Source organism: Haematobia irritans, chromosome 5, assembly GCF_050003625.1.
Source record: "Haematobia irritans isolate KBUSLIRL chromosome 5, ASM5000362v1, whole genome shotgun sequence".
NCBI classification, from domain to species: domain Eukaryota; kingdom Metazoa; phylum Arthropoda; class Insecta; order Diptera; family Muscidae; genus Haematobia; species Haematobia irritans.
The window spans coordinates 128,463,196-128,484,154 of NC_134401.1; the positions used below are offsets into that span (position 1 = coordinate 128,463,196).

Here is a 20,959-nt window from a genome sequence, read left to right on the forward strand (position 1 = left end):
ACAAAAATTTCAATAGAAATAAAATTTTTACAAAAATTTCTATAGAACTAAAATTTTAACAAAATTTTTAAAATTATATATGAATATAAATTTTATATAGAAATACAAATTTTAGAAAATGTTTTTTAGAAATAAATGTTGACAAAATTTTCTATAGAAATAAAATTTTGACAAAATTTGCTATAGAAATAAAATTTTGACGAAATTTTCTATAGAAATAACATTTTGGCAAAATTTTTTATAGAAACAAAATTTCAACAAAAATTTCTAAAGAAATAAAATTTTTACTGCACTACGGTGGCATTTGAAAGACGATCGCCGGTCTCCTAGTTTTGTGTTTCGAAATCTAATTGGAGCTGGTATAACAAACATTTTATATATTTTTTCAATTTTTAAATTATTACTAGTTTTCCACAGCAGAGCCTATTTAATTATTTTTTTAGTTTTCATAAAAACTTGTCAAAAATTTATTAGAGATTTTTGTGGAGATTTTTGGGGATAAAAGTATACCAATTTGGGGACGGGAGCTAGAAAAATACTGGCAACACTGATCCTAAGAGGACATTCGTCTGTCTGTTATAATCACGCTACATCTCCATAAATAGGTGTATCGAATGTGGTGTATATTTGTACATGTTTTGGCGTAGCCCAAAATTTGACGGATCTTGCGATTTGAACTGTTGGACATCTAGACACCGCAATCTCTATCCGATTTGCCTGAAATCTAAAACCTTGAGATATTATGAGTCTATGAAGAGATGTTTGATACATATATCAGTCTACCGATTTAACTTTTTGGGAGGATAGAAGGTATCTAAATTGCCCCAAAACTACATCTAAATTGCCCCAAAACTACAAGAAAATTTCTCGATTTTACTTCTCGTGTTATTTCGAGTAATGGGTGTAGAAATATACGGAATTTAGATATCAAGTCATATGAAAGGTATTATTTCCCGCGAATTTCTTTCTCAAACAAAAATGATTTCTATAAATCTAAATTCTTATGTAGTCTTCATACGTAGAAAATTTAACTTCGAGAACCAAAAAAAAAAAAAATATTTCTATAAAGCTTCTAAGCTTCTTAAAAACTTTATTCATTTTCCATATCCTCATTTGTGGTTCTAGTTTTAGCAATAACTTTCATCTCTTTTCCACTAACTTCTTCATCATCGAAAACTTTGAGATTTTTGACATGATACCAGACACCGCTATTGCAAAATATACTAATGCATACAAATGAAGCAGCTACAGTATTCAATGTTAATCTGAAACAAAAAATGGTTTTTGGTATTAGTAAAATTGATAACATTTTTTAGTTAAGGAAATTAAAACCCACCTTAGACTGGCGGAATCATATAGCCAACAATTTCCCTTATTCGTACAGGTCTTACCCCAAACCAAACAATTTTTATCAAATATCCAACCAAATATTATTGGAGCCGGTACAAAACACACCAATGATATGAACATCACTCCGAAACCCATAATCGCTGCTTTATCTTGGGGGGCTACAGCACGCATTGTGATCAACATATTCGAGGCTCGACCAGTGGCTGCAAAGAATTTTATGGTACACATTACAGCCAAAAATGTTATGAATTGATAAGAACAATTGACAGGACATGCCCCGGCCATAGCTTGACCACCAGATCCCAAGGAAACCTGATGAAGGAATGGGTAAAGCAAATAATGGATTAGAATAACGATTGCACTATGGAAAATATTTTTCAAACTTACATTCTTGTCATTGCTGGCTAAATCACTAATGTCCAATAGTGTTATCCGTTCAAAGAGAGGATTTGAATTCATGGTCTCATTAAATACATTTGGTATGCATGAACAGTCATAATAGCTCTAAAATTAAATGACAAATATTTTAATATTAGGAAATCTTATTTAGCTAAAAAATAGAGCAATAATTTCTAGACAGAAGAAAAACGCCAAAGATACACATTTAGTACCAGCACTTCTTCTGTGAAGAAATTCCTTTAATCAATTACATTTTTAAATAAAAATAAAAATGATTTACATAAATTAATTCAACTCGATAAAATTATTAATTTGATCCATTATATGTTTCATGATCTACATTCTGAAGGAAACATGAGAAAATTTTGTCAACATTTTATTTCTATAGAATTTTTTGCAAATTTTTTTACTGTAGAAAATTTTGTCTAAATTTTATTTCTATAGGAAAATTTGTCAAAATTTTTTATCTATATAAAATTTTGTTAACATTTTATTTCTGTAGAAAATTTATCAACATTTTATTTCTATGGACAATTTTTTCAAAATTATATTTCTATAGAAAATTTTTTCAAAATTTTATTTCTATAAAGGATTTTGTCAAAATTTCATTTCTTTAGAAAATGTAGTCAATATTTTATTTCTATTGAAAATTTTGTCAAAATTTTAATTTTATAGAAAATTTTTCAAAATGTTTTCTATAGAAAATGTAAAAATGTTATTTCCATTCGAAAATTTTGTCAAAATTTTATTTCTATAGAAAATTTTATTTGTATAGAAAATTGCCTAAATTTTATTTCTATATAAATTTTTTTTCAAAATTTTATTTCTCTACAAAATTTTGTCAAAATTTTATTTATATAGAAAATTTTGTCAAAATTTTTTTTCTTTAGAAAATGTTGTAATATTTGTATAGAAAATTTTGTCCAAATTTTAATTTTATAGAAAATGTTGTAGAAATGTTATGTCCATTCGAAAATTTTGTCAAAATTTTATTTGTATAGGAAAATTTGTCAAAATTTTTTATCTATATAAAATTTTGTTAACATTTTATTTCTGTAGAAAATTTATCAACATTTTATTTCTATGGACAATTTTTTCAAAATTATATTTCTATAGAAAATTTTTTCAAAATTTTATTTCTATAAAGGATTTTGTCAAAATTTCATTTCTTTTGAAAATGTAGTCAATATTTTATTTCTATTGAAAATTTTGTCAAAATTTTAATTTTATAGAAAATTTTTCAAAATGTTTTCTATAGAAAATGTAAAAATGTTATTTCCATTCGAAAATTTTGTCAAAATTTTATTTCTATAGAAATTTTATTTGTATAGAAAATTTTCAAAATTTTATTTCTATATAAAATTTTTTCAAAATTTTATTTCTCTACAAAATTTTGTCAAAATTTTACTTATATAGAAAATTTCGTCAAAATTTTATTATATATAAAAAGTTTTTCCATAATTTTATTTCTACAGAAAATATTGTCAAAATTTTATTCCCATAGAAAATGTTTTAACAACTTTTCCTATAGATTTTTTTTTACTTCCACAGAAAATTTTGTCAAAATGTTTATTTTTTATAGAATATTCTGTAGAAAATTTTCTATATAGAAATAAAATTTTGTCAACATTTTATTTCTGTAGAAAATCGTCAAAATTTTATTTCTATATAAAGTTTTGTCAAAATTTTATTTCTGTATAAAATTTTGTCCAAATTTTATTTCTATAGAAAATTTTGTCAAAATTGTACTTATATAGAAAATTTTGTCAAATATTTACTTATATAGAAAATTTCGTCAAAATTTTATTTATACAGAAAATTTTTTTCAAAATTTTATTTTTTTTTCTTTTTATTTTAATGGAAAATGTTGTCAATTTTTCTCTATTGAAAATTTTGCCAAAATTTTATTTCTAAGAAAATTTTATCTAAATTTCGTTTCATTTTTTTTACATTTTATTTCTATAAGAAGTTTTGCCAAAATTTTATTCCCATAAAAAATTTTGTCAAAATTTTATTTCCATAGAAAATTTTGACAATATTTTATTTCTATAGAAATTTTTTTTAAAATTTCAGTTCTATAGAAAATTTTGTCAAAATTTGATATCTATAGAAAATTTGACAAAATTGTATTCCCATAGAAAATCTGCTCATCATTTCATTTTTATAGAAAAATGTTTCACAATTTTAATTCTTTAGAAAATGTTGTCAAAATTTTTTTTCCCGTAGAAAATGTTGCCTAAATTTTATTCCCATAGAAACTTTGCTTTTCATGTTTTTTATAAAAAAATTTGTCACATTTTTATTTCTTTAGAAAACTTTGTCAAATTTTTATTTTTATAGAAAATTTTGTCAAAATTTTATTCCCATAGACTTTTTTTTCAAAATTTTATTTCCATTGAAAATTTTGCCAAAATTTTATTTCTAAGAAAATTTTATCTAAATTTCATTTAATTTTTTTTACATTTTATTTCTATAAGAAGTTTTGCCAAAATTTTATTCCCTGAGAAAATTTTTTCAAAATTTTCTTTCCATAGAAAATTTTGACATTATTTTATTTCTATAGAAAATTTTGTAAAAATTTTATATCTACAGAAAATTTGACAAAATTTTATTCCCATAGAAAATCTGCTCATCATTTCATTTTTATAGAAACATTTTTCACAATTTTAATTCTTTAGAAAATGTCAAAATTTTGTTCCCATAGAAAATTTTGCCATAATTTTATTCCCATAGGAAATTTGCTTTTCATTTTTTATAGAAAAATTTGTTAGATTTTTGTTTCTTTAGAAAACTTTGTCAAAATATTATTTCTTTAGAAAATTTTGTCAAAAATTTTACTTATGTAGAAAATTTCGTCAAAATTTTATTATATATAGAAAGTTTTGCCAAAATTCTATTTCTACAGAAAATAAAATTTTGTCAACATTTCCCTTATATAGAAAATTTTGTCAAAATTTTATTTCTATATAAAATTTTGTCAATTTTTTTTCTATAGCAAATTTTGTCAAAATTTTACTTATATAGAAAATTTCGTCAAAATTTTATTATATATAGAAAGTTTTGCCAAAATTTTATTCCCATAGAAAATGTTTTTAAAATTTTATTCCTATAGATTTTTTTTACTTCCACAGAAAATTTTGTCAAAATGTTTATTTTTATAGAATATTCTGTAGAAATTTTTTCTCTGTAGAAATAAAATTTTGGAAACATTTTATTTTTTTTATTTCTATATAAAATGTTGTCAAAATTTTATTTCTAAAGAAAATTTTGTCAAAATGTTTTTTCTATAGAAAATTTTGTCAAAATTTTATTTCTATAGAAAATTTTGTAAAAATTTTACTTATATAGAAAGTTTCGTCAAAATTTTATTATATATAGAAAGTTATACCAAAATTTTATTTCTACAGAAAATAAAATTTTGTCAACATTTTACTTATATAGAAAATTTTGTCAAAATTTTATTTCTATACAAAATTTTGTCAATTTTTTTTTTCTATAGAAAATTTTGTCAAAATTAATTTTTATAGAAAATTTTGTCAAAATTTTATTATATATAGAAAGTTTTGCCAAAATTTTATATATACTGAATTTTTTTTTTAAATTTCATTTTTATGGAAAATGTTTGTTTTCTATTGAGGATTTTGCCAAAATTTTATTTCTAAGAAAATTTTATCTAAATTTCATTTCATTTTTTTTAAATTTTTTTTCTATAGAAGTTTTGTCAAAATGTTATTCCCATCATCGAAAATTATGTCAACATTTTATTTCCATAGAAAATTTTGACAACATTGTATTTCTATAGAAAATTTTGTCAAAATTTTATTTCCATAGAAAATGTTGACAATGGAATGGAAATGTTGATTTCCATTTATATCTATAGAAAATTTGAAAAAATTTTATTCCCATAGAAAATCTGCTCAGCATTTCACTTTTATAAAAAAAATTTCACAATTTTAATTCTTTAGAAAATGTTGTCAAAATTTTGTTACCATAGAAAATTTTGGCAAAATTTTATTCCCATAGAAAATTTGCTTTTCATTTTTTTAGAAAATATAAAATTTTACAAAATTTTATTCCCATAGAAAATTTGCTTTTCATTTCTTTTATAGAAAAATTTGTCACAATTTTAATTCTTTAGAAAACTTTGTCAAAACTTTATTTCTTCAGAACATTTTCTCAAAATGTTATTCTCATAGAAATTTTTTTTCAAAATTTTATTTCTATAGAAAATTTTGCCAAAATTTTATTCCCATATAAAATTTTGTCAAAATTTCATACGACAACCATAGTAGCTCAAAATTTTAGTTCTATAGAAAATTTTGTCAAAATTTCAGTTCTATACAAAACTTTGTGAAAATTTTCTGATATACCACTTAGTTGAAGAGAAGTATTTTCAAAATTCACACTTTCTGGTAGAATTCTACCAACTGTGGCAACAGTGTTTGCAATACTATCTGACCTACAACTTCGTTCGGAAGTTTGCGTGATTTCAACAGACGAGTGGACATGGCTAGATCGACTCAGAATTTCACCACGACATAGAATATGTAACTTATGGTATCTGAGACCAATATTTATATGTGTTACAAAGGGAATGGTAATGTCAATATACCCTCCATCCAAAAACTTACCTTTATTCCATTGCTATCCATATGCTCCTTTTTGCATCCCGCGTGACAGGGTGAGATATATGTCATTTGATCTTCACCACATACAGGCACATAACGTACATAATCACAATGACAAATACTGTTGCAACTAAGCGTTGTATTTAAAACACTAAAAAATTTCAATTAGTTCAATGATTTATATTTTTGAAATATTTTTTTTCGCCACTTACCCATTATAAGAATTATTAATTAGTGAATTATCATTCGCCGCACAACCTATGAATGCATAGGCAATCATACCAACCATTGTAACGATATCAACCACAATATTCCAAGCTGCTAGGTAGCGAGCCCTTGGTTTAAATTTTGAAACTATAAAGCCAGAAAGCAAAATTCCAATTGCAGAAAATACCAAAGCCACTGTGCCAGTAACCATGCTGGAAAATAATAGAAATAAATTTATGATCAGAACAGAGTAAATTTTATAAATTTAAGAATTTTTTTTAATTATATGGAAATAAATTAAAACAATTGAAAAAAAAAATTGATTATGTCTCGATTTTAGTAAATGAAATTCAAAGCAAATTAAATCAATTCAAATTTAAATAAAACAAATATATACGGCCGTAAGTTCGGCCAGGCCGAAGCTTATGTACCCTCCATCATGGATTGCGTAGAAACTTCTTCTAAACACTGCCATCCACAATCGAATTACTTAAGTTGCGGTAACGCTTACCGATGGCAAGGTATCTTAAAACTTCCTAACACCATCTTCTAAATTGTATGTAAGTCCATACGTGGTATATATTAAATCAAAAAAGATCGATCCAAAACGTATATAATTCAGTTTGACAAAGTAGACATAAAATTTTGACAAAATTGTCTACAAAAATAAAATTTTAACAAAATTTTCTATAGAAATAAAATTTTCACAAAATTTCCTATAGAAATAAAAATTTTGACAAAATTTTCTATAGAAAGGAAATTTTGACAAAAATTTGTACAGAGATAAAATTTTAGCAAAATTTTTTATAGAAATAAACTTTTGACAACATTTTCTATAGAAATAAAATCTTGGTAGATTATTTTTGGCTCGAGTGGCAACCATGATTATGAACCGAATAAAATTTGAACAAAATTTTCTATAGAAATAAAATTTTGACAAAATTTTCTATAGAAATAAAATCTTGGTAGATTATTTTTGGCTCTAGTGGCAATCATGATTATGAACCGAAATGGACCAATTTTTGTGTGATTGGACCAATTTTGGTATGGTTGTTAGCGACCATATACTAACACCACGTTCCTAATTTGAACCGGATCGGATGAATTTTGTTCCTCCAAAAGGCTCCGGAGGTCAAATCTGGAGAACGTTTTATATGGGGGCTATATATAATTATGGACCGATATGGACCAATTCTGACACGGTTGTTAAAGATCATATACTAACACCATGTTCCAAATTACAACCGGATTGGATGAAATTTGCTTCTCTTGGAGACTTCGCAAGCCAAATCTGGGGATCGGTTTATATGGGGGCTATATATAATTATATGTGGACCAATTTTTGCATGGTTATTAGATACCATATACCAATACCAAGTACCAAATTTCAGCCGGATCGGATGCAATTTGCTTCTCTTTGAGGCTAAGCAAGCCAAATCTGGAGATCGGTTTATATGGGGTCTATACATAATTATGGACCGATGTGGACCAATTTTTGCATGGTTGTTAGAGACCATATACCAAGCTCATGTACCAAATTTCAGCCGGATCGGATGAAATATGCTTATCTTAGAGGCTCCACAAGCCAAATCTGGGGATCGGTTTATATGGGGGCTATATATAATTAAGGACCGATATGGACCAATTTTTGCATGGTTGTTAGAGACCATATACCAAATTTCAGCCGGATGGGATGAAATTTTCTTCTCTTTGAGGCTCCGCAAGCCAAATCTGGGGATCGGTTTATATGGGGGCTATATATAATTATGGGCCCATGTGGACCAATTTTTGCATGGTTGTTAGAGACCATATACCAACACCATGTACCACATTTCAGCCGGATCGGATGAAATTTGCTTCTCTTTTAGGCTCCGCAAGCCAAATCTGGGGATCGGTTTATATGGGGGCTATATATAATTATGGACCGATGTGGACAAATTTTTGCATGGTTGTTAGAGACCATATACCAACACCATGTACCAAATTTCAGCCGGATCGGATGAAATATGCTTCTGTTAGGGGCTCCACAAGCCAAATCTATATATACTTTATGGGGTCTTGGAGCAATATTTCGCTGTGTTACAAACGGAATGACAAAGATAATAAACCCCCATCCTATGATGGAGGGTATAATAAAGCAAAACAAAACAAACGATCGGTGTACGAAACCATGGGTCTCAGACTGAACCTTCATGGCGTTACATACAAATGCTCAAACTTTTTATATCCTGAACTACAGCAGTGGTAAAGGGTATACAGTGAAACCTCTCAAACTTGGACACTCTGAAAAACGGAAACCTCTCAACCTTCGATTTATAAATGTCATTTTTTTGCAATTCTACAGATTTCATATACAAATTGTTTAATAACAATAAACTTTTATATATGGTCAACAAAAAAAAAAAAAAAAACTTTCCTATGGCCTTATCTGCATCTGCCAACTATACCTTGTCATTCATAATTAATAATAATATTTTGATATCGATTAAAAGCAAAGCCGCATACTCACTTAAAAGCAATTACCCTAATATGGTACAACAAGCATTTTGACTTGTTATCAAAACTCAACTCACCTTGAAGTGGACGCTGATTGTCGATATTGAATTTCGATGTATTTAGCTGTGAAAATCCAATAGGGAGTATAACCGAAAAAGAAGAATGTATTCGAAAGCATATTGCAAAATATTATTTTGTTTTTAAAGAACACTTTAAATGTTCTTATCATATCCTTGAAAGAAGTCACTTGTTCGACACGTTCTACAGATTCACCCATATTTTCTTCTTTTGCTTTGATAAACTGAAGCTTTCGACGAGCCGCTGTCATTGGTAATTCTCTGGGAAACATAAACATAAATAGGCCAAAACAGAATATTAGGCCAGCAGTAAAAAGCCAACCCATCCACCAGGCTCCAAGCCAACGAGAATCACGATTTGTTATAATGGGTGTTAGATGGGGCACTATATAGACTCGTAGACACATTGAGGCCAATGTATAGCCCAATGAGGGACCCAATAGGCCAAAGAAATATGAAATACCTAAGAAAAGACTTTTAAACAGGATTGTTATTAAGTTTTAGTTTAAAATTCTTACTCAGCATAGCTGGTGCTTTGGCTTTTTCTGTATTATCATCCATGTATGATACTCCCAATGTATAGTATAGGGAACCTCCTATTCCTGCCACAAATTGTGCTATGAACAGCAGAATCTGTGGTACTAAACTTCCCTCTCGGATTTCACATCCTACCCCGGTACCATCGGTGCGGCATAAGATTTTCTGTCGCTCTTCTTCTAAATCTTCCAACGATATATTCATATCTGATACAGCTCCATATTCCTTGGTTAAACTGAGGGCATCCTCACCGGGACCATAAATAAAATGTGGGGTTACCGTCAACATACAGAAGACAATTAGTGTTAATAAACCTGAAGGAGAGAGAACATTACTTCTTCATAACATTTTAGATTATATCTTCAAAGCATTTTACATAAAATGACACTTTTTTCAAAAGAAATGGAACCGTTTTCTAATTAAATGAAAATCTTGTGAATTCCATTCAATTTTTAACTCCATATCTGGTTACTCAAAGGATAGCAGGCACGGTTGCCACAATTGTAGATTTTTGATTGTTTTAGATTTTGCAAAATATTACTCCTACTAAAAGTACTTTATAAATTTTTTTAGAAATAAAATTTTGTGCAGAAATAAATTTTGCAAAATTTTCTATAGAAATAAATTTTGCAACATTTTCTGTAGAAATATATTTTGATGAAATTTTTTTATAAAAATAAAATGCTGCCAAAATTTTCTATAGAAATAAAATGTTGACAAAATTTTCTATAGAAATAAAATTTTGACAAAATTTTCTATAGAAATAAAATTTTGACAAAATTCTCTATAGAAATAAAATTTTGACAAAATTTTCTATAGAAATAAAATTTTGACAAAATTTTCTATAGAAATAAAATATTGAAAAAATTTTCTATAGAAATAAAATTTTGACAAAATTTTCTATAGAAATAAAATTTTGACAAAATTTTCTATAGGAATAAAATTGTGACAAAATTTTCTTAGAAAAAAAATTTTGACAAAATTTTCTATAGAAATAAGATACTGAAAAAATTTTCTATAGAAATAAAATTTTGACAAAGTTTTCATAGAAATAACAGTTTGACAAAATTTTCTATAGAAATAAAATGTTGGCAAAATTTTGATAAAATTTTCTATAGAAATAAAATTTTGACAAAATTTTCTATAAAAATAAAATTTTGACAAAATTTTCTATAGAAATAAAATTTTGACAAAATTTTCTAAAAAAATAAAATTTTGACAAAATTTTCTTAGAAATGAAATTTTAGCAAAATTTTCTATAGAAATAGAATTTTGACAAAATTTTGACAAAATTTTCTATAAAAATAAAATTTTGACAAAATTTTCTATAGAAACAAAATTTTGACTAAATGTTCTGAAGAAATCAAATTTTGACAAAAAATTTTCTACAGAAATAAAATTTTGAAAAAAATTTCTATAAAAATAATATATTGACAAAAGTTTATATACAAAAAAAAAATTGACAAAATTTTCTATAGAAATAAAAGTTTTCCTTTGTTCCCTTTTTTTGTTGGTTTATTCTTCAATTATTTTTGTTGTTTTTGATTTCAACTTAAAACCATGTATTGACTAAGCTACAAAAATTTTCTATAGAAATAAAATTGCTATCAAATTTTCTTTAGAAATAAAATTTTAGAAAATTTTCTTTAGGTATAAAATTTTTAGAAAATTTTCTTAAGGAATAAAATTTTGATATAGTTTTCTATAGAAATAAAAATTTGACAAAATTTTCTAAAGAAATAAAATGTTGACAATATTTTCAATTAAAATAAAATTTTGACAAAATTTTCTATAAAAATAAAATTTTGACAAAATTTTCTATAGAAATAAAATTTTGACAAAATTTTTCTATAAAAATAAAATATTGACAAAAGTTTATAAAGAAATAAAATTTTGACAAAATTTTATAAAGAAATAAAATTTTGACAAAATTTTCTATAGAAACAAAATTTTGACTAAATGTTCGGAAGAAATCAAATTTTGACAAAATTTTCTATAGAAATAAAATTTTGACAAAATTTTCTAAGAAATAAAATTTTGAAAAATTTGCTATAGAAATAAAATATTGAAAAAATTTTCTATAGAAAGAAAATTTTGCCAAAATCATTTATAAAAATAAAATTTTGACAATATCTTCTATAGAAATAAAATTTTCACAAAATTTTCAATAGAAATAGCATTTTTTGGAAAAAATCTATATATATAAAATTTGTTTGTTTTTATGTTCCGAGTTGGCTCCGAAACAGCTGAACCGATTTACTTGAAGCTTTCAGAGATCGTAGGGGGCGTTCATGTGGTGAAAATAGGGTACCTCATTTTTGGACAACTGGTCGCGGAGGGGGACCTCCCTTTGTCGGACTTTTTGAAAATTGAACCAAAGTTAACCGATTTGCTTGAAATTTTCATTGAAGGTTGGGGTTGGCATCTAGATAAAGATCCGCTACTTTATATTTCGATATTTGGTGGCGGAGGGGATCTCCCCTTTGTTCTTAACTTAACTTAAGGGGAAAATTTGAATAAACTTTGTCGATTTACTTCAATAGAATTTATAGGGACCATTGAGTAGTTGTGAAATTAATATAGGGGTACGTATAGTCCGAGGGTTCCCTTTTGTCCGTTTTTTTTTTCTTAAATTGAAAGTAGAGGCTTGTCCGTAAATGGGAACTCGGTACATAATTTCATGATTTTTGAACAAGCTTCTGCCAGACTTCTTTTTAGTAAAGAACTGAAATTTACAGGAAATGTGCAGCCAACGTAGAGGGTGCATCTTTTTCCAACATTTTAGCCAATGTTAATGTGGTAAAAATTTTTACTACTTTTGCTTTTTCCGTTTTATTGAATTTGAAACAGTAATTCTTTGTATGTTATGTTATTATAATATAGTGCTTAATTTTCAGATATGTTGAGGAGAAGGATACATTTCCACACTTAAAATTCACAAGAAATATAGAAGATTGTCCAACTACTTGAATACAGAACATTATTTAAAAAATTGGGAGGAAAGGGTACACCCTCTCCCCGACATTTTTTAAGACGAACCGTTTTACAAATGCATATCCGCCGTATTTGTACCTATAAACGAAAAAGCAAGTAGTCCGATTTGTTTGAAAGAATTCAAATCTTTTCGAATTTGTTTTCAGAACGAAGGATATGGTTGACTAAGTTAACGCAAAATGTTCCTACAAAAACACTTCGGAAGGCGCAGCGAAGCGGGCTAGTTTCTATATAAATAAAATGTTGATAAAATTTTCTGTAGAAATAAAATTTCTATAAAATTTTCTTTAGAAATAAAATTTTTATGAAATTTTCTTTAGAAATAAACTTGTGACAAAACTTTCGATATAATTAAAATTTTGAAACAATTTTCTATAGAAATAAAATTTTGAAACAATTTTCTGTAGAAACAAAATTTTGACAAAATTTTCTATAGAAATAAAATTTTGACAAAATTTTCTATATAAATGAAACCTTGACAACATTTTCTATAGAAATAAAATATTAACAACATTTCCTATAATTTTGACAAAATTTTCTATAGAAATAAAATTGTGAGAAAATTTTCTATAGAAATTTTGACAAAATTTTCTATATAAATGAAACCTTGACAACATTTTCTATAGAAATAAAATGTTAACAAAATTTTCTATAATTTTGACAAGATTTTCTATAGAAATAAAATTTTGAAAAAATTTTCTATAGAAATAAAATTTTGCAAAATAAAATTTTCTTGTTTGATAGTTTTTCAAATTTTTGATAGATTATTTTTGGTTCGAGTGGCAACCATGATGGCAAGTCATAAGTTACAATTTTTATTTACTCTCTTATAATTCGTTGTTACTTTGTTCTTACTTACCGAAACCCATCCATCTTGGCCTATGTTTTTTACCAGCATAATAGCCCAAAAAGGCCGAACACAACACTTGACTCAAATCGTTACCAATCATAATTAATCCAGTATTGCGTGAGGGAATTTTAAAACGTTTTTCCAGTGTAGAAATTGTACCATGGAAATATGAGTAGGACATGGAGAATACGCAACCTACCATACCATAAATTATCACATAGGCTGTTTGATTGGCAAATCTAAAAAAAAAAATAAAAAATTAATAAATAGTAAACAAATTGAAAAATCGAAGTCCACTTTGCTTTTACTTTTGCAGAAAAGGCCCCTTAAAACACCAAAATCCACATGTGGTATCTTCTGTTAATGGCATTTCATTAAAAATCCTTTTGAGTTCCTCTGCATCTTCTGATTTTTGTGTATCCAAAAGTTTTTTACTTGATTCGGGGTCATTTTGTTCTTCTATTTCTAACTGAGCCATTTTGGTTTTATGGTTATTCGAAATTCACTTTCCACCGAGCTCTTCTAATCTTAACGTCCACTCACCGAATGAGTTGTAAGGTAAACGTTTTATATTTCTGCCAAAAAATATATGGATTTCTTATCAAAGTGCTTACCTATAATAAAGAATATTTTTGGAACACTCTATAGTCTGCATAGTTATGATGTAAACTAAATTGGTAAAATCCGTTTAATAGCTTTCAGTTGTCTTATTTGGACTACCCTCAATTAGTTTTGCAATTGTACCAGTATCATAATAACAACTTATAGTGTGATACACAAACTTGTTGTTATTTATGAAGAGTTTACTCTCTCAAGCGAAAGCCAGTTGAAATTTCTTATCACGGTTGCTAGATTTTTTCGAGAGAGATCCCCAAAATTTCGGAGTTATATCCCCAAAAAACCCCCATCTGAAATATTTTTGGCCTGAAAAATCCCCAAAAGGAAATTTCATATAATTAATTTATGTATGTAAATTTAATTCTATAAATTAACCAATTAGGGTATTCCCATTTTAAATTGGTTTTCTGATGACCAACCGTAGAAACAAACGAAAGAAAGCGAAATGAAACTATAAGAAAATACTCACGGAATTGTGTAAGACCGGACAGATATATACAGATATATAACCCCAAGTAATAATTGAAGTTGGGCCTTTTTCTAATTTGTTACATAAAGGGTGATACGGTCAAAATTTGGTCAATATAAACTTGACGTATTTCTTTCAATTTTGCATTTAAAAAACCTGAACACCCCTCATTTTGAAGGTGTGTGTGTAGAATGTTGCTCCTATTTTGATTTTGGAATTCACTCTTCAGTTGTCAAAATGCCGTCCAAGCAAGAAGAGCAGCGTATCAAAATTTTTCTCGCGCATCGCGAAAATCCAAGCTACTCGCACGCAATGCTGGCAAAATCGCTAAAAGTTGCCAAATTAACCGTTACAAATGTAATTAAAGTGTTTGGGGAACGTTTGTCGATAGCCAGGAAGTCTGGATCGGGGGGAAATCGAAAACCGGAAGCCGCTGAGACGACAAAGAGAGTTGCCGGTAGTTTCAAGCGAAACCCTAACCTCTGTCTCCGAGATGCCGCAAATATGCTGGGTGTATCGTCTACAACCGTGCATCGAGCCAAAAAACGAGCCGGACTATCGACTTACAAGAAGGTAGTGAGTCCAAATCGTGATGATAAATAAAATACGACGGCCAAAGCGCGATCCCGGAGGCTGTACACGACGATGCTGACGAAGTTTGACTGCGTGGTAATGGACGACGAAACCTACGCCAAAGCCGACTACAAGCAGCTTTCGGGACAGGTGTTTTATACGGCAAAAGGAAGGGGAACGGTAGTAGATATTTTCAAGTACACAAAACTGTCAAAGTTCGCAAAGAAATATCTGGTTTGGCAAGCCATCTGTACCTGTGGCTTGAAAAGCAGCATTTTCATAGCTTCCGGGACTGTCAACCATGAAATTTACGTGAAAGAAAGTTTGAATAAACGTCTGCTGTCTTTCCTGAAGAAACACGGTTGTTCCGTACTGTTTTGGCCGGATTTGGCATCTTGCCATTACAGTAAAAAGGCCATGGAGTGGTACGCCGCCAACAACGTGCAGGTGGTTCCCACGGACAAGAACCCTCCCGACACGCCAGAGCTCCGCCCAATTGAGAAATACTGGGCTATTGTCAAGCGGAACCTACAGAAGTCCAAAAAACTGCTAAGGACGAGCAGCAGTTCAAGGCAAACTGGCTTTCTGCGGTGAAGAAGGTGGACAAGGTGGCTGTACAAAATCTGATGGCAGGTGTCAAGCGTGAGGCCCGGCAATTCGGATTTGGAAAAGCGAAAGCCTAACTGAATATTTTTTCCTGAATTTTATACTAATTGAACTTGAAAAAGAAATTTAATTTGATTTTTTATATAAACGATTTCAGCGATTTACACGCGTTTTCCCTTGACCAAATTTTGACCGTATCACTCTTTAAATATAAAGCTGCCATGGTAAACAGGAACGCGGTTTAGCTCATAAGTCCCATTTTACACTTTCTATAACAAATTTAATATTATTGAAGGTGGAAATATCCCCAGAAAAATCCCCAAATCAATCCCCAGCCAAATCCCCAGATACCCAAATTGAAAATATATCCCCAACCATGGAAAAAATCCCCAGTTTGGGGAGAAATCGCCTAATATGACAACTCTGTTTTTCATACAAATAAAACGCAACAACAAAATTAAGCTCCATAAGGAATAAATAAAGATCTACCATAAATGCTTTTGGTAGCGTGGGAACAATATACTGAGCTGCCAGTAAAATACCTGAGAAGTGTTTCCAATACCAAGCGACCCGATTTCGACCAAACACCAAAAATTTTTCCAGCGGTGGATTATCCCACCTCAGTAATGCTGGTGACATTTCTGAGGGTTTCAAAGCTTCTCTAAGTGGTTTCACTGCAATGTGGAACGCCGTTCGGACTCGGCTATAAAAAGGAAGGAACATTGAGCTTAACATAGAATCGGGCAGCACTCAGTGATAAGAGAGAAGTTCACCACGCCTGAAAAATCGGGCTGCCACTATACCTAACCTAACCTAATATCAAGTTACTGCCAGTTAGCAAACAAAAAAAAAATAGTATGTTAAAATCTAAACAACACAACATCGGGGCTGAACCCCTAAAACAAGTAGACCTTTTTGGAATCTTGGAGTGGGGCTAAGCGAGGAAAAGGAAGTTAAATATAGAATATCAGCATCTGCAAATCTTTACTAAAGGCTGTGTTATAGCTACATTTTTTTATTTTATTTTTATTTATTTTTTAAAATAGCCATCTCAAAAGATTTCACTATATAGCGCTCCATTAAGTTGGAATATAACCACAATAAAGACTCCATAGTAACTTTATCAACATGCGCTGATAAAACCTTCGATTATTGTTCTTAAAGATATGCTATGCTATTTAATTGGCAAGAATTCCCTATATTTCCATCGATGGTAATCAGATTCAAATTCTCTGAAAATTTTGTAGAGAAAAAGAGAATTGTACTGAGAAACTGCTTTATCGATCGAAACACTACTTCACCAGCTCATAGTTAGATGTAGTACCCATATAAACCGACCTAACAATCTTATTTCTTAAGCATTCAGTTTTATTTTTCATTTGATCAAATTTAAATTATTCACTCTCTGGCGATCGCACAAAAGTTGTGTCATATCCATCAATAATGAAATATATAATTGGGCCACCTAATATTACCTCTGAGCTATTATTTCTCACCCTATGCAAATTTTTTTGGGCTAATTCTCCGAGAAAAAAAATTATTTTAGACCCACCAGAATATTCGATCATAACTATCAGATTTACTACATATCTTTCCTTATACGAAATCATAAAATCGGAAGCCTTTAAGGGCTATATCATAACATGCACAAATGCTATGATGCAGTTTTGAAAGCTGATTGGTTCCTAATTACAGACATATGGACATATGTTATCTACATCTTCATACAATAACATTATGATCAAGATACTGATTATTCGATATGTTGCAAAAGGAAATTTTACAAGGACTAGAATTATTTGCTAAAAAACTGAGATATTATTATGTTCAGCCAGCATTGAACGACATCTGCCTGCCATTGGGTTTGGAGAGCATCTAGAATACAGAATTAACGTTTGCGGAATGAAATCAAAACAAATTTTACAACGCAGGGTACAAAGAAAAACACAGAAAACAAACTACAGTTCTTTTTCATTTATCATATGTTTTGTGATATTGCTTTTGATTTTTGCTGAAGTTGATCATTTATTTTATTTGCAATGTCGTCAAAAGAAAAACAACGTCGAAAATTCATTTGTAATTTTTTTGACCATCATCATGATTGGAAGAAATCCGATATCGTTTCTCATTTTGTAGAGCAAGGAGAAAATCGAAGTTCGGTACATAGAAAACTGGTGATATATGCGAAAAGACAAACTGTCAAAATGTGTAGTTTGAACGACTCTTCTATGAGAAGCCGACTTCGAAAAATTACCGATGGTAAAGTTGCTAAATACTATAGTTAGCTTGGGAAAATTTTCCAATGTGTCGAAAAAAATAATGAAAAAGTATCAAAGTGATATGGGAATTCAGAGAAAGTCCAGAGGAAAGAAGGCAAAAACGTCAGAAACTCAAGATGTTACCTAAAAGTCTTTAGGTCAAAAATACATTCAAGTCCAAAAGGGACATTATTGTGTGCATCATGGACGATGAGTAATATTTCACATTGCACTGAAAAAAAGCATACTCGGTTCCAAAGATTTTGTCTTTACTTTAAAAAATTTGGTATTGATTCCGAGCCAAAGAAGCGGAGAATACAAGTAAGGATACTTTTAAGACACAATTCTCTTTTAAATTTAGGTTTTGTGTACTTGCTTCTAGGAAGCAAATTTTAATTTTTCGCTTTCTCAGCTTTTTTTCTTCATATGCTATCAAAGTCCTTTAAAAACGAGTTAACGGCAACTTTATTTTCCAAATTAGGACTCGACTTGCAGTAGAAATTATGCTATCTTTGAAGTAAAAAACTTCTTTAAAATAAAGTTTTGAAAAACATGTCCTATATTTGAACGATTTTTTGCTTTGTAGTCAAGATGCAAAAATACAACAAATTTAAAGACAATTTCATTAAATTTAAAGAATTTTTCTGAATTATTAAAGTCAAAATTTTTTCTTTCATGTTAAGATACCCATTTTTAAGTCAAATCACTTAATTATAAGGACAATACGGCTTCATTGAAAACTTTATCGTCTTTTGGACAAGGAAAAAACGATATATTAGAAAAATGCGTCTTCTATGCTGAGCAAAATTTGTATTCGTATTTTAAAGACATGAAATCTTTGACCTCACGACAATATTTTTTTCAGTGTGGATGGAAACTATTTGAAGGAAAAAAATGTATACAATAAAATCAAGTATGTGGATAATTAAAAAACTTCCTAAAAAAGTTTTATTTTGGCTTGCAATTAGTCAGTATGGTTCGGTTTAGCCGTCAATTCTGAAAGATATATTAATATCTGCTTACCAAAAATTAAATAGTTTATGAATAAGAAGCATAGAAACTTAAATGTAATTTTCTGTTCCGACTTAGCATCAACTCATTACGCCAAAAAGACATTGGAAGCCATGTACAAAAAATGTACAAAATGAATCAAAAATTCGAAAGGAGCTTCAAACTATGCCAATATCGACATTTTTGATAGCCATGGAAAAAGTTAAAAATAAAACAAAAAAAAAACAATGAAATAAAATTTTAGTTTTTGTTTAAAAGAAAACAGTTTTTTTTTGTTGCGATTTCATTTCGCATACGTTAAAATCATTTCCTTAACTAAATCTAACCTATTATTTTTTACAAATCTCTAACATAATTTTAATTTTATTGGTCCTAGATTTAAAAAAAAAATTCTTTATTTTAAAGAACCCGCATCTTTGGCTCGGAATCAATACCAAAATCTTTAAAGGAAGGTCAAAATCTTTGGATCCAAGTAAACTTTTTTTTTGAGCTAAGCCCATCTCCTTAGGTGGTATTGAAATTTCCTTCGAACAGTGTGTCAGAGAGGAGGCTGAATTTTAAGCTTAATATTGAAGAAAGGTGGGAAAACCACGGTACCTTTTTGATATGATTAGATAACGTTTATCGAATGGCGTGTTTGTATATTCCCCTATTGGGAGCCACTGTGGGGTAATGGTTAGCATGCTCTTGCATATACAACGTCGTGGGTTCGATTCGGGCTACCACCTAACCTATCCTTGTATATCTCCCTTATTCTCGTATTGTACATATTGGCCAAACAGTCCGCTGCGCAAACTATCGCTGTGGTCAGAGCAAAAACACGGCAAAATTTTGCCATAAATATAAATACCCTGACTGTTAAGCAATAAAATTCTTTACTATGCACACCAAAAATTGTTTGTCTTCACGAAATTAATTGATCCAATTAATTTTTAATTGAAATGTCTTCAATCACAGAAATGATAGTATCAATTAAAAATTAATTGATCTATGTTACTTAAAAAATTAATTGATACTATTAATTTTTATACCCTCCACCATAGGATGGGGGGTATATTAACTTTGTCATTCCGTTTGTAACACATCGAAATATTGCTCTAAGACCCCATAAAGTATATATATTCTGGGTCGTGGTGAAATTCTGGATCGATCTAAGCACGTCCGTCCGTCTGTCCGTCCGTCGAAATCACGCTAACATCCGAACGAAACAAGCTATAGACTTGAAACTTGGCACAAGTAGTTGTTATTGATGTAGGTCGGATGGTATTGCAAACGGGCCATATCGGAGCACTTTTACGTATAAAGGGTGATACGGTCAAAATTTGGTCAAGGGAAAACGCGTGTAAATCGGTGAAATCGTTTATTTAAAAAATCAAATTAAATTTCTTTTTCAAGTTCAATTAGTATAAAATTCAGGAAAAATATTCAGTTAGGCTTTCGCTTTTCCAAATCCGAACTGCCGGGCCTCACGCTTGACACCTGCCATCAGATTTTGTACAGCCACCTTGTCCACCTTCTTCGCCGCAGAAAGCCAGTTTGCCTTGAACTGCTGCTCGTTCTTAGCAGTTTTTTTGGTCTTCTTTAGGTTCCGCTTGACAATAGCCCAGTATTTCTCAATTGGGCGGAGCTCTGGCGTTGGGAGGGTTCTTGTCCTTGGGAACCACCTGCACGTTGTTGGCGGCGTACCACTCCATGGCCTTTTTACCGTAATGGCAAGATGCCTAATCCGGCCAAAACAGTACGGAACAACCATGTTTCTTCAGGAAAGGTGGCAGACGTTTATTCAAACTTTCTTTCACGTAAATTTCTTGGTTGACAGTCCCGGAAGCTATGAAAATGCTGTTTTTCAAGCCACAGGTACAGATGGCTTGCCAAACCAGATATTT

At 29.4% G+C, this 20,959-nt stretch overlaps 1 protein-coding gene across 2 annotated transcripts; it reads right to left on the bottom strand.

Annotated features, from left to right (window-relative positions):
- Positions 1–1,058: 1,058 nt before the first annotated feature.
- On the bottom strand, positions 1,059–14,070 carry LOC142238426 (solute carrier organic anion transporter family member 74D-like). 2 transcript variants are annotated; one of them, XM_075310060.1, is made up of 9 exons: positions 13,847–14,070; positions 13,548–13,777; positions 9,676–10,008; positions 9,158–9,620; positions 6,590–6,796; positions 6,381–6,528; positions 1,738–1,854; positions 1,337–1,662; positions 1,059–1,265 (listed from the first exon to the last, which is right to left on the bottom strand). In XM_075310060.1, the coding sequence occupies exons 1-9, from the start codon at positions 14,014–14,016 to the stop codon at positions 1,091–1,093; spliced, it is 2,169 nt and encodes a 722-aa protein (XP_075166175.1). In that variant the 5' UTR covers positions 14,017–14,070; the 3' UTR covers positions 1,059–1,090. The 2 variants fall into 2 exon arrangements, with proteins under 2 accessions (XP_075166175.1, XP_075166174.1); XM_075310059.1 differs by having other exon boundaries at positions 1,337–1,854.
- Positions 14,071–20,959: the final 6,889 nt, after the last annotated feature.

Bases quoted from the DNA above. Each gene is read 5' to 3' on its own strand.
- LOC142238426 (XM_075310059.1), bottom strand. From the start codon at position 14,016: ATGGCTCAGTTAGAAATAGAAGAACAAAATGACCCCGAATCAAGTAAA. The intron at 1,855-6,380 runs GTAAGTTTTTGG...ATTTAATTTTAG, and splicing joins TGGATAGCAATGGAATAAAG to AGCTATTATGACTGTTCATG. The intron at 1,266-1,336 runs GTGGGTTTTAAT...TTTTTGTTTCAG, and splicing joins TATGATTCCGCCAGTCTAAG to ATTAACATTGAATACTGTAG.